The sequence below is a fragment of the Aspergillus vadensis genome, assembly GCF_003184925.1.
Source record: "Aspergillus vadensis CBS 113365 unplaced genomic scaffold BO88scaffold_9, whole genome shotgun sequence".
Taxonomy (NCBI): Eukaryota; Fungi; Ascomycota; class Eurotiomycetes; order Eurotiales; family Aspergillaceae; genus Aspergillus; species Aspergillus vadensis.
In genome coordinates, this window is record NW_020292047.1 from 93,590 (window position 1) to 107,175 (window position 13,586).

Genomic DNA, 13,586 nt, shown 5'->3' on the forward strand with positions numbered 1-13,586 from the left:
GCGTGACTTTGGGGAGAGATCAGCCACCTCCAGTACAGGTAGACGTGGAACCAGGAAGCAGGGTTACAGAGACAGCGGGGCGATGCGACGATTAAATAGAAAGGACCATAAGCTCGGTGGTGCCATTTGCACCTGAAGATCATCCATTTTGAGGAGTAATCCCATGGCACAGGACCGGTGCCAGCCCGATGAGTCGAATATGGTTACATTCCGGGTGGGAGGGCATCAAGCAGCCATCAGACTCTCGGTTCCACTCCAAAGCCAGGACACCATTGGAATACAGGACCCGCACGAGAAAGTCTGGAGAGAATGGGTGGGAACCCGACCCCAGACCGGGACGCGGACGAGTCCAAATCGGTCATTCGGCCAGCGCCTATGCTGCCGAGCTGCAGACCGAAGGATTATGGACCAATGTCCGAGGTGGAAACTGAGACGGCATGATACTTTGTGCTGTAGGTGTCGTGTAGGGAAACAAGGCGGTAATCAAGCGAAACTCGGCTGCTAACATTGCATCATCCGGGGTTGGCGTCTGGGGAACGCACTCCATGTACGGACTTAGAGATTCGAAGAAAGCAGCGGTATCGGCGGGGCCCGGGAAGCCAACGATAAGCTGGAGCGGGTGGTACAGAGTAGCTGGGATAGCGGATTGGGCCATCAGGAGGAGTGGATGGAGTGGATGGTCTGGGGTGTGGATGTTTCCCGGGGATTTTGGTCCAAGCGGGTGGGGATTTCAGCCAGATTGAGGAAATCCGGAGAACATCGCGGCGGACCAACTCCGACTCGCCTCTTTGGGACATCCCGTGCCACTTTAGCCTGCCAGCTATTCTGCTGAGTGTTGACAGAATTCTAACCAGGTGACTACTATCTTCTTATTGCTAGATTAAATTCTCATTGTTGTTCGTAAACGATCAGGGTCTCTCTCGCAAGATTTATGTTTTTTGGGATATTAGCCTCATCAACGCACACAATCGCCTATGTTCAGGCTCTCTATTCCCGTCAGACTGTTGCGAATTTGGCAAGCTAGCCATGAAACAATGACATGGAGTGGTTTTCTAAGGAGTAGCTTGACTCTTGTTCATGGCAGATACATCTCGGTTGTCAAGGAGCTGTGGGGCCTGTCTGAGATGTCCTACTGGCGCATCCATGATCCCAAGAACCTGGTGAGATGAGGCTCCTCCGAAAGTTAACATTAAAGTGTGATAAGGAGCCTTGTCAGTCCTGCTTTGCTGATCCTGTGCTGCTACTGCTACTGCTGCTGCATGGTGTGAGTATCATATGCACAGCCCTTGTCTGGTGTTAGGAGTCTACTTCATCTCGGCATATAGTGTTAGAACCTTCTGCGCTTTTGCACGTCGCGTAGGCAAGCATAAGACAATTTTGTGTTTCCTGGCTTTTGTCGGCCGTATTTTGTAGAATCTAAAGGTTTCGGTTGTTCTCAGCTGTCGGCATATCCCAACGGAGCGGTTTCGGGTATGGCATTCAGATACCCTTATCACAATAATGACGGAGTTTTGCAAAATTCTTATAAAACGTCGCAAGATATCAAGATAGAGCTCTTACCAGAACTTGTCGGGATTCGGTGAACTCGTCTCTGGTATGACTTTCAAGCCATAGTGGTGGTCCAGGGGCACTTTATCACCGCTTGGCATCAATTATTGCACATTTTGTCGCCCAATAAGATCAGGGAGTAGCAGAGCAAGTTTATTGATACCAGACCACAGATACACCCAACTCAGGGCCAATGTTGGAGCAACCGGTTGTAGAAGTGCACTCCAGTATAGATGAGTGGGCGCCAGCAGCTTCCGAGCCGCTAAACCTTGTTGGGGCCCATCATCCATCTTGGATAGACAGTTGTATGTTCAGTTGATTTTCCTGCCGCTGTGTATAGTGCCTCACTGCATTCTGCTTCTGTGAATTTACAACTGCCATTACCAGAACGTGGGCTGTAATTGCAGAAGAAAGCTCGCCAATGTGATTGAGCTGTGCCGTTTCTCAACGGTTTCCGTTCCGAACAGAACAATTTTGGGCGAAACAATATAATTCCGGATCTGCATGAGAGCATGAGTGGCCACCGAGGAAAGCCATGATCCTACAAACGACCAAAACAACACATTCACAGTCAACTTAAGGCGCTTAGTCGTAGCCTAGAAGCAATGTTCTTCAGACGAAGCACCGCTGTTATCCAACTAAAATCTTCTCTCCAACTTCCAAGCCTGTAGCCACTACAGGAAGCACGCCAGTTGACCCGACACTGTGTAGTCTGATGGTGGACATGTCGACCACCAGCACCAAGTTAAGCTGACTTACTAACTCCCCGTATCAGATTTGAAGCTACGGACGTCGATGCTCCGCAAGGTGCACTCTGCTAACGCAGGTCACGTCATATCAGTCCAAGCACATCCATATTATCCAATAAAGAGCGCGAGCACTTCGAGCCAGACTGGATGAGTTCCGAGCGATCCATTCAATCCGCGTTTCAGTCTTTCAGTCCACATGGTCTTCAGCCCAAGACCTGGATTACCTTTAAGTGCCGTGCACTGGCTCGAGCTATGCCGACGATAGCCTTTAACGGAGCCAGGGGCTTAGCCAGTTACCCGCGGAAACTGACGAGTATTGGTAATTTTCATTTTCAGAGGCACCGGAGAGCAGTTCATGATGCAAGAATTGATTGTTATCTGGAGCGTGAACTCTGCAATGTTCGAGACTGCAAGTTGATTCCCTTCTGCTGACTCCGAAGCGGGAGAGAGTCTGGTTCCTTACCCTTTTGGGCGAATCTATGAGGTATTTTGGGCCGTAACACTGACCGGTATTCCGCCATGTGTAGCCCCGGCACGGCCTCGCACGCTTGATGTCAAGCGAAGAGGAATCTACCCCAGATATCAGAAGCAGGAAAAACATCTGGGGATTGGAGAGCCAGACACAGTAGCGGAATTACGGTTCAGCACAACATCGGCAACATGGCAAAGGTTAGCCGAATTGACCCGACGCTCACGGGGGCGGATGATTACATACGCGAGGCATACAGTATCGATACCGGGCCGCCAGCTTTTGCTGGCGAACCTCCAGAAAGCTTCTTGTCCCAACATCGTTTTTCCCTATCATCCTCTAACCACTTGAGCCCGTCTCCTCCCACCTCCAATTGTCCCCTCCCCTCCCCTTCGTTGCTTGTTCACTGGGAGGCCTGGTAGTCCGCTGTTCTTTCTATATCCTTTGACTTTTTCCTTTACCCTTTCGCCTCCTTTTCACCATGTTCCGGAGTCTTTTGCCGCGGGCGACTCCGCGGGTTGCCCTCCGCTGTGCCGGTCCCAAGGCCGTTCCCTCTACCTTCGTCGCTGCTCCTTCTCTCGCCTCCTTTGGACGCACACAACGTGGCTATGCCTCTGAGTCAGGTACGTGACTTTTGCCCTTTGCGATGGGCCCGTCGCAGACGGTGCCTGCGCTTCCGAAAAAAGTGGCCCCCGGCTAACCGTCGGCTGGAATCAACACAGGCGAACACGATCTTGTCATCATCGGTGGTGGTGTCGCTGGTTACGTTGCCGCCATCAAGGCCGGTCAGGAAGGTCTGAAGGTGCGCTATCTATCGTTCCTCGAAGATGCTCCGGCTGGACGATTTCCCTAACAACTACATTTTCACAGACCGCATGTATCGAGAAGCGTGGCCGTCTGGGCGGTACCTGCCTGAACGTCGGCTGTATCCCCTCGAAATCCCTGCTCAACAACTCCCACCTCTACCACCAGATTCTCCACGACACGAAAAAGCGCGGTATCGAGGTCGGTGATGTGAAGCTGAACCTTGAGCAGATGATGAAGGCCAAGGACACTTCCGTCGAGGGTCTGACTAAGGGTATCGAGTTCTTGTTCAAGAAGAACGGTGTCGACTACGTCAAGGGTACCGGTGCTCTCGTTGACCAGAACACCGTCAAGGTTAACCTCCTTGACGGTGGTGAGCAGACCCTGCGCGGAAAGAACATCCTCATTGCCACTGGTTCTGAGGCTACTCCTTTCCCCGGCCTCAACATTGACGAGAAGAGAATCATCACCAGCACTGGTGCCCTCTCCCTCAAGGAGGTCCCCAAGAAGATGATCGTCATCGGTGGTGGTATCATTGGTCTGGAAATGGTGCGTATACCCGGCGGAATACATTCCGATCTTGCCGTTTGAAAATTCATGCTCATGTTTTCTTCTTCTGCCCCTCAACAGGCCTCTGTTTGGTCCCGCCTCGGCTCTGAGGTCACCGTCGTCGAGTTCCTGAACCAGATCGGCGGTCCCGGCATGGACGCCGACATCGCCAAGCAGGCCCAGAAGATCCTCCAGAAGCAGGGTATCAAGTTCAAGACCGGCACCAAGGTTACCAAGGGTGACGACAGCGGTGCTACCGTCGCTCTGAGCGTTGAGGCCGCCAAGGGTGGTAAGGAGGAGACCCTCGACGCTGACGTTGTCCTCGTCGCCATCGGTCGCCGCCCCTACACCGAGGGTCTCAACCTCGAGAGCGTCGGTGTTGAGAAGGACGAGCGCGGCCGTCTTGTCATCGACCAGGAGTACCGCACCAAGATCCCCAACATCCGCGTGATCGGTGACTGCACTTTCGGACCCATGCTTGCCCACAAGGCCGAGGAGGAGGCCGTCGCTGCCATCGAGTACATCAAGAAGGGCTACGGCCACGTCAACTACGGCTGCATCCCCAGCGTCATGTACACCCACCCCGAAGTCGCCTGGGTTGGCCAGAACGAGCAGGAAGTCAAGGCTGCCGGCATTAAGTACCGTGTCGGTACCTTCCCCTTCAGCGCCAACTCCCGTGCCAAGACCAACCTCGAGACTGAGGGTCAGGTCAAGTTCATCGCCGATGCTGAGACCGACCGCATCCTCGGTGTCCACATCATCGGCCCCAACGCCGGTGAGATGATCGCCGAGGCCACCCTGGCTGTCGAGTACGGTGCCTCTTGCGAGGACATTGCTCGCACCTGCCACGCTCACCCTACCCTGGCTGAGGCCTTCAAGGAGGCTGCCATGGCTACCTACTCCAAGGCCATCCACTTCTAAGCAGCTCTCCCCCTGTTTTGATCATGAAACCATACACACCCACCCGCACTATCCTGTACCCTTTTTTGCCTCTTGTCTCTTATCTTAGTCTAGCCCAGCTAGCCACTTCCGTGTAGCATTGACCTCATTATATTTTCCTATCGTTGGTTGTGTATCCAGATATAACGAAACAATAGTACTGCTTAACATTAACTAGTTGTCGGTAAAAATTGTAGCCCCGATGTAATAGAGACAGTTAACTAACTACCCAACCAAGTTTTCGCAGTGTGGAGAACCGGAAGTAAAAAAAACAAAAAGAGAAATTGAGCTCCGATAGGGGGAATCGAACCCCCGGCTGCCGTGTGAGAGACGGCGATGTTAGCCACTACACCATATCGGATGTTGTTGAAAACGGAGCTGTGTTTTTGTATTATAGGCCACTGACAACGGGTAACCTACAGCTTTTTTCTATCTTTTGTCTCCTGTCCTGCTGTACTATATTCAAGGGAAATCATAAATCCATCGAATAGCTGAACCACACCCATAAGGATGTGAATATGTAGCAGGAATTACGGGGTCTATATACAGATAGAATACTTACTGTTACTTCCTATATTTCTTGGGCCTTCATAAAGGATCAACAAGGAGTAATGTATTTGACTACTTAGACTACTACTTAATTTATATATTCGGGAATCAACCATTCATTCGGCGTATTACAATAAACCACGTCCAACAATTCATTACCCACCGCATAAAGTCTCGTCAAATACATAGTATACCTTTCACGCTCATAATCCTCTCACTTCTAACAAATACCTCCTAGACATAATATAATGATATAAACTAATCAATGAAACCTCAACGTCGCCGTAACCGCCGCATCCAACAACAAACTCGTCGCATTAACATAACTCGCCGACGGACTAAGCAAATAAACAATCGTATCTCCCACCTCATCACTCTCCGCCGCACGCTTAATTGGTATAACGGCCTCGATCTCCGCGCGCACTTGGGGGTTCCGCTCCAACTCGACGTCAAGAAGAGGGGTGCGGACCCAGATGGGACATACGGCGTTGCAGCGGATGCCTTCGGCGGAGTGGTCCAGTCCTGTACCAGATAATATTAATATATGTTTGTATTAGGGAAACGGGTTGGATTGGGTTGGATAGTATTGTGTAAAGTTTTTGAAGGGGGAATAAAACGTACCAACCATCTTCGTCACCGCCATGCAAGCATGCTTAGAAACGGTATACGATCCCTTCCCGGGCAGTCCGGCGAAGGAGTTGGCTGAGCAGACGTTCACGATGGCGCCGCGACCAATGTCTCGGGTGCCGGTGCGGCTGGTGAAAGTGCGTGAGGTCTGCTTGCGCATGGCGGCGGCTTCGGCGCGGCAGCAGAGGAACATACCGCGGGCGTTGATGGTCTGGACGCGGTCGAAGTTGTCGATGTCGGTGTCGGCGAAGGGGGTGTGCACGCCGTTGTCGACCTATTTGATTGGGGGGTTAGCTTGGTGGGAAGAGAACTATGCGCTAGGTTGTTGTGAAATATTATCAATGGATGATGATGGTGGATGGGACTCACTCCTGCAGCGTTGACGGCATAGTCCAGCCGTCCGAATTTCTCGACGACAAAGTCAACCATGGCTTGCACGCCGTCTTGGTCGGTCACGTTGACGGTGAAGTGAGTGGATTGGTATTCAGGGTTCGTGGCGTATTGCTTGCTTTCTTCGGCGGAGGCAGTGGCTGTTTCGGTGTTCATGTCGGCGAAGACGATGACACGGGCGCCTGCTTCGGCTAGGGAAAAGGCGGCTTGTTGGCCGATGCCGCGACCAGACTGGATTGATGGGAGGTTAGTTTGGGAGGGGGTTTCATTAGTTTGAGGTGGTGGGGGAGGGGGAAGGTTCTTACGCCGACGACGAGGGCGACGCCATCTAATTGAGTGCCTCTGATGACCATTGTGGACGTGGAAGGAAAGACAGTATATGGAAGAGAGAAGGTGGGTAGACTTGAGGTTGTGAGTGTGTAAGAAAGAGAAAGACAGAGAAAGGAAAGCTTGGAATTATGAGTGCCTATGGAGAGGGGGGAAGTTCCCGGGGAGGAGGAGGGGTTAACTTATAATACTCATTCGAGACAAGGCTGAATTATAGATAGGGTAAGGTAGTAAATGGTACCCCCGTGGTACAAAGTATGTACTCCATCAACCTCAAACAGTGAAACGAGGCAGCAATGCTATCTCTTTGTTGCCCTGTCCTGGAAAATCAAGCGAGTATCCTGGTCAACAGCAACGTTAGCCGATGTCGCGGGGGGGTCATCTCAGACGGTTCAACTGGCTGCGTGATTTTCCACGATTGGATGACAGGCCCTTGTCTAGCCCGTTGACTACTGCATCTTAATTTAGGTTGTGAAAGGATGGGCTGACTAGTGTTTGGTCGAGCCTAAGAATGTGGGTGGCTGCCGTCAGAAATTAGTGGGGATGAATTCAAGGATGATCGCCAAGGAGGAGGGGAAATCTCTCTGTAAGGAGTAGATAACTAAGAGCAAACTAGACAAGGGGGTATGTGCATGGAGTATTGATCTTACGAGAGAGAGCCTTGCACTGCCTCCATAGGAATGATACCCCCACCATATACTTACGTATACTGCGGATAATGATAGGTACTGTGCAGTCATGCACCAGAGGGCAGTCTGCATTACTCCTGTTTAGGAGGTCATGGAGGAGTAGGATATAATAAGCATTCGGGTATAGGTGATAATGATCACGTCTCCACAGATGTTGGTGGGGGCGGCGGGAAGGAAGCGGGGGAAGGAGGAGATTGAAACAAGATACTAGTAAAATCAAATTATAGGAATCATGGAAGTGACCTAACAGCTCCAATTCACCTTCATTATACTATCACTACTACTAATACTATCACCAAACACCAAGCCCTAAGCACCAAGGCTCAAGTCTAACTTCACTCTTACTCTGCATTTCACTACGTAGATGTCTCTCTCCTTCTAAACTTGTAGAAAATTATTGTAAGCTCCGTTCTTTAGTTCCCAGTACCTCTTCTTCAACCTCTTCACCATCACTTTTCGACGGTGTCACGAACAATCGTTCCCGTTTCATGACCAACGCCAGCACCACTGACAGAGCGGCAGCGGCAATCATCAGGACAAACACGTCATCGACACTGCTCACAATGGCAGCCACCACGCGCTGACGCTGTGCAACACTCAACGAGCTAAATAACTCAGCGCGCACACCGGAGATGGCCTGCTGGATAGTGGAGCGAGACTGCTGAGGCAGGATGGTGGAGATGCGGCTAGTGGCCTTGTTGAGGAAGATGGTGTTGGAGATGGTCAAGGCAAGGGCAATACCGCCAACCTGACCGACGCCGATAAAGGCAACCGCCTGGGTGAGTTTGGCTGGGGAGACCTTGACCTGAGCGACGGGAAACCCAGCCTGGGAGTAGCAGCCGACGCCAAAGGCCGTGAGCACCGAGTAGCCATACAGACGAGCACTGCTGGTGTCGGGACCGACGGTATAGAAGAGGGCGCTACCAGCAAGGGCGAGGCAGGCACCAACTAGGTACCATGGCATGTAGTAGCCTAGCTGGGCCATGAGGGCGCCGTTCAGCATGACGGCCACGACTAGCACGAGCACAAACGGTAGTAGGTGCACCCCGCTAGCCAACGCGCTGTCATTATGCGCGAATTGGAATAGAATGGGTAGGAAGTAGATGGGAATCATCACCAACACCTGAGCACTGGCCATCTGTGCGAAGAGCACGTCCATCTCCCACGAGCGGACGAGCGTCGTCGGGAAGAGCCGCTGGCCCTGCGCCTCCGGTCGTAGTCCCAGCGACCACGCCTGTTGCCCAATGAATAGCAGCCATAGAACGCCCGAGCACACAAAGAGCCCGATGATCCGTCCGCTCCCCCATGCATACAAGCTGCCCCCGAATGAGATCGCCATGATGAGGCTGGTGATGGCCCCCGCGCTCAGCACCATCCCGACTACATCCAGCGCCCATATGCGCGTCAATAGCGACTGTCCTGGACGTGGTGAGGCGGTCTGGGGCAGCAGCCAGAAGTACACCGGGGCTGCTAGCCCTCCGATGCAGAGATTGATGTAGAAGGACCAGCGCCAGGTCGCCGAGGTATTGTCGGCGAAGGCACCGCCGATGATGGGTCCGAGAATGGTCCCGATTCCCCATGTCAACCCGACAAACCCCAGGTAGAGCGGTCGTTGGGCTTCCGTGGTCAAAGCCGATACCATGTTGACCGTGCCTAGATAGATGCCCATGCCGCCGATGCCACATATGGCCCGACCCACGATCAGCGCGTTCATCGTGGGTGCTGCTCCACAGACGGCGGAGCCCACCTCGAAGATCACTACGCTGGCGAGAAAGAGGAATTTGTTGTTGAAGTGTCCGTAGATCTGGCCCCAAGGGAGATCTGTGGCGATGGCCCCAAGGGCAAATGCAACGGAGATCCATGGGAGTTTCTCAATTTCACCCAGAGTTCCGATGATAGCAGGTTGGACATTGGCCACAATGGTGTTGTCCAGTGCAAACAGGAACAGGGCTGCTAATAAGGAGAAGACGACGAGAAACCATGTCAGGGGCTTCGAATCGTGATGGCCCGGAACGTTTGTGGCTGTCTCATGGCCCTCAACCGTTGTTGAAGCTCGAGTCTCGGACATGATGAAATGAGACTAGAAATTGGAGAGTACAGGGCTCTTAGGAATTGGCAGAAAAGAGAGTGGCAGGCATAGAAAGGTAAGATCAAGAGTATGAGGAATGGGAGATAGTCATGGGAGGCGTTTGGGCAAACCACCGTATGGCCGGTTCACGAGACATCATACTTAAGTCCAGTGTATGAGTTGAGGATTGCTTTCTAGAGCTGCGTCTTGGAGGACTATTCCTGTAAGGTCAGCGACGAGCCAGAAAGTAGCTGGTGACACACGGCTAAAGATGGGGGCCATCACAGCCATGACATGCAGGGATGGAAGACCGATCAATACCTGAAGCGGCAAAGGCGAGCCAGCGCAGTTGACGCTAGACAATACACCATGCAGCAGTCAGCCGCCGCAGCGTGTTGGCACAGCCTTATCACTTAGGCAAATTCACCGAAGCAAATAAGATTCCTTTTCTGCATTGCTACGCCACTAAGCGAACTTCGGACTGACTTGCCGCTATCTACCCTGACAAGATACCTAGAAAAAAACAAATGATCAACCACAGCAAAACCGGTCGATGCCAACGCCACCCCCTTCGCTTCCACGTAAGCTTAGTTAAGACACTACGATATCGTTCTTGACCATAATCTCTCCGGCCCTAGGTGCACTCCCTCGCATCGACTGTGGAGCTATAATGGACGGCTCCACCCAATTAAGCGGGACTATATCATTGTTGCTATCTGCAGGATGCGGGAAGTCGCCGCGGGGGACGCCTCCCCCTAAGCTTGAACCCCGCTCAGGGCGCTTCTGGTAGATTAACTTGCGGGTGGAGGAACGATAGGAATCTTGAGGCGTGCTGTTACTGCCACCCCCGAGAGACTGGAATTGGTGGGCGCAGAGATGACGAACCAGGAGAAAGATACTGGGCAGACAGACACTGATGACCGAAATGGGGATTTCGGAACCAAGCCAATAGACGGGAGTAATGATGTTAACTGTTTGGTATGTTAATATCATCATCATTAACAATAATATTAATAATAATATCTTTTCTTGTTTTGCTTCGAATTGAGAGTGCGAGATGTTTGAAAGGGGGAGAGGGGGTTGGAATGAGGCTTACAGGTAGGATCGGTTTGAAGTCCGTCGCCGGATTGAACGATCGAGACAAGTCGACCAATAGAGACAACCACCACTCTAGACAACATAAGCAAGCCGAACAATTTATATGGCGGTTTCTATTAATAAAATCGGAGAAAGGGGTGGTAACAATAATAATACTCACAAATAACCGAGCACAATCACACCGATGGCCAGCATCTTTCGGGTGGGATTCATCTTCAGCCGCAAGACCATAGGCACCGGAAGGACCAGGATGAAGACATCAATAATCAAACTGGGAATGCCACTGCCCATCCACAGAATGCGGGAATTATCACATCGACCGGGCAGGGTGGGGTCCCAGACCTTCTGGATCGGCGTGCATTCGAAGATGACGGAGAGGAGAATGCCCGCCAGCCAGAGGGCGTTCAATGCATGCACCACATAGATGCAATATCGAAAGCGGGTATTAGCCTGGCTGAAGAGCCGCGAGTAGAAGAACAAGGCTGAGGCTTTGGCCACCGAAGTGCCCGTGTCAAACACGAAATACTCCGCCCAGAGAAGTTTCAGGAAGATTGTCAAATTCTCCGCTGACACCACCTCCACATGCCGCCCCATGCCAATGTCGCACATCTTGAGTCCCATGGCACACACGGCAATATTGATCATCTGTTGACATTTAGTGAAAAAATAAAAAGGAAAGAGAGAAATAAATCCAATCGGAGATTAAATCAGAATACTAGTACTAACCCCCGCCAGAAGAGCAGCCCAGTCATCCCACCATAGGCGTGGAAATGAGCCCTTCGTGGGCAACTTTGTCCGCGACCAGAACCGCAGAGCAATGGCAATGCTTGGTAAAATGGCCATGATAATTAGCAGAACGCGCATGCGTGGGCCTCGGTCCTCTTGCAAATTGACTTCCGTTGTGCCTGACATGATTTTCTCAACGATACTGATAGTAATGGTAAAGATGGCAGTGAAGACAGCACTATGACAGTACGAAAGGGAGACTGATAGTATCTTGGCCGATGGTAATGGTAATTGTAATGATGATGGTGATGGTGATAGTGGTGGTCTAAATAGAGAACAACTTATCTCAGACGTCGATCGGCCATGCTAGGATGGAGCTGAGGCCCATGCTGACCCTTACTGATGTACAACAACCGTCAATGTCACAGAACATCCATCCTAAAGTCGTAACCACAGTCCATCGAGCTTACCCAGCCCGCCCGCCCACCTCCCTTGAGGGCATGCATTAGTGCTTACTTTTGGGGGCCAACGCATGGATGGCCTGAGGGGCACGGCGGGAATTTCTATTAATGTTGTCATTTATGAAGAGGGAGGGAAAATGCGTTAGATGGCATGAAGGGAGGGTGGGGGCAGAAAGTTTGCGCCTATTATGGGTCCTTCAGGATCGAAGACCGGGAGGATGAATAGGGACAGCGGTAGGTTAGCCCTGCAAATAGTATGTTTCAAGACTAGTCTCGATCCTTCTGTCAGCTGCAAGCGTATTATACAGTCCCTCAACACGTGCTTCCCACTGCGCCCAGCATGCGTCGAATAGCGTTGACGCTCTCCACCAACACCTCTTGGTCTCGAGCCCCAGGTACCTCATGCCCTAATTCATGAGCACACTCCCACCGCACTGCCGCATTGCAGCAGGTCCAAAGGGCCTTAGCATGACCGGGGTCAATCGGGTCATTAGCCGCCATGATATGCACTGTCGGAACTCTGATTTGCCGTTCCTTGCAGTCCCAACCGCCATTGTCATCATCATTCTCCACGTTCTCCTCATCTTCCTTCTGCAGGCTTTCCTTTCCCGCCCCCATCACATTGCCTAAGGAACGCTCGTCTGTCATTGGCAAACGACCACATATCAAGATGGCGCAGCGAAAGGGCAGTGTCTGTGCGTGCTCGTCTCCGAGCAGCAAAGCACTGGCCAGAGAGGCGCCTTGCGAAAAAGCGATCACCCCATCAAATGGTCCTTCGGTTTCCACGTAGGCCTGCAAATGCGCCTTGGCAGTGGTGAATGACGACTGGCTACCGGGGATGTAGTAGGCATAGTACTCATCCCCGCTTGTTGCGAACCGTTCGATTGCTATTTTAGATACTGATTAGCATGCACCAGCACGCCCTTCGCATAACCGAGCCTTAATGCCCGTCTTACTGGAGCATGAAACTCGGGTAAAAACGACGCACCTGGGGCTTGAGGCTGCGGAATATGGCCTTCGACGAATTCGTACGTATGATTACCACCAAGTTCATATCGTAGTGCCGCTAGTCACCCACACCCCGAGGGCGGTGCGAAGTTAGTCCAGATCAAGCCAAACCATTGAGTGCACCTTCAAGAAGGGAAAGGGTGAAGGAGGGCTGAGTAGAGGGCTGGTTCTTTGGCTCCTACCAGTTTGAGCTTCGAAGATCTGTACGTTCAGTTGCTTGAGTTAGTAGCCATGATGGATTGCAAAGATATTGTGATTTAGCAACTGACCTTGCTGTTAGTGCCAGCTCCGTGAAGGCACAAGAAGCGCATAGTCGATAAAGTGAGCGATGAAGTCTAAAATGGCGAATCAATTGAGATGATGCAGAAATTTGTTCGGAGGATTGGGGTAGGAATTTGCTGAGCCCTTCCAGGGTTATTTGCACGAATTATATACTGCTTTGGAGGGATGGCCTGGGGGGAGCTGATGACTAGTCAATATTTGGAAAACCCGAGTGTCTTACGACATCTTCCTAATTTGCTTCGCTTATGGACAGAAGCTCAGACTGCCTAGGAAGGCTGAGGTATAAAGGCAGCTCACTCTCTT

General features: G+C 51.7%; 6 protein-coding genes and 1 non-coding gene across 7 annotated transcripts; 1 reads left to right on the plus strand and 6 right to left on the minus strand.

Moving 5' to 3' along the window:
• Positions 1-373: 373 nt before the first annotated feature.
• Positions 374-655, minus strand: BO88DRAFT_424749 (uncharacterized protein; the record flags this gene model as incomplete). The annotated part of the gene is made up of 1 exon (XM_025708766.1): positions 374-655. One exon carries the CDS (start codon positions 653-655, stop codon positions 374-376), a length of 282 nt encoding a protein of 93 aa, XP_025563570.1.
• A 2,414-nt stretch (positions 656-3,069) lies between these two features.
• On the plus strand, positions 3,070-5,040 carry BO88DRAFT_434694 (dihydrolipoyl dehydrogenase; the record flags this gene model as incomplete). Its single annotated transcript, XM_025709488.1, has 4 exons — positions 3,070-3,389; positions 3,489-3,568; positions 3,637-4,119; positions 4,201-5,040. The coding sequence occupies exons 1-4, from the start codon at positions 3,248-3,250 to the stop codon at positions 5,038-5,040; spliced, it is 1,545 nt and encodes a 514-aa protein (XP_025563571.1). The 5' UTR covers positions 3,070-3,247.
• A 307-nt stretch (positions 5,041-5,347) lies between these two features.
• Positions 5,348-5,419, minus strand: BO88DRAFT_t130. Its single transcript has one exon. It is a non-coding gene; the product is annotated as a tRNA-Glu (tRNA).
• Positions 5,420-5,869: 450 nt separating this feature from the next.
• On the minus strand, positions 5,870-6,977 carry BO88DRAFT_338522 (SDR family NAD(P)-dependent oxidoreductase; the record flags this gene model as incomplete). Its single annotated transcript, XM_025702982.1, has 4 exons — positions 5,870-6,129; positions 6,229-6,508; positions 6,604-6,855; positions 6,930-6,977. 4 exons carry the CDS (start codon positions 6,975-6,977, stop codon positions 5,870-5,872), a joined length of 840 nt encoding a protein of 279 aa, XP_025563572.1.
• Positions 6,978-8,034: 1,057 nt separating this feature from the next.
• Positions 8,035-9,708, minus strand: BO88DRAFT_386649 (efflux pump antibiotic resistance protein; the record flags this gene model as incomplete). The annotated part of the gene is made up of 1 exon (XM_025704791.1): positions 8,035-9,708. The coding sequence occupies one exon, from the start codon at positions 9,706-9,708 to the stop codon at positions 8,035-8,037; it is 1,674 nt and encodes a 557-aa protein (XP_025563573.1).
• A 1,254-nt stretch (positions 9,709-10,962) lies between these two features.
• On the minus strand, positions 10,963-11,427 carry BO88DRAFT_443175 (uncharacterized protein; the record flags this gene model as incomplete). Its single annotated transcript, XM_025710000.1, has 1 exon — positions 10,963-11,427. The coding sequence occupies one exon, from the start codon at positions 11,425-11,427 to the stop codon at positions 10,963-10,965; it is 465 nt and encodes a 154-aa protein (XP_025563574.1).
• Positions 11,428-12,305: 878 nt separating this feature from the next.
• On the minus strand, positions 12,306-13,312 carry BO88DRAFT_481009 (uncharacterized protein; the record flags this gene model as incomplete). The annotated part of the gene is made up of 4 exons (XM_025712175.1): positions 12,306-12,880; positions 12,982-13,059; positions 13,184-13,202; positions 13,271-13,312. 4 exons carry the CDS (start codon positions 13,310-13,312, stop codon positions 12,306-12,308), a joined length of 714 nt encoding a protein of 237 aa, XP_025563575.1.
• Between the last annotated feature and the right edge of the window lie 274 nt (positions 13,313-13,586).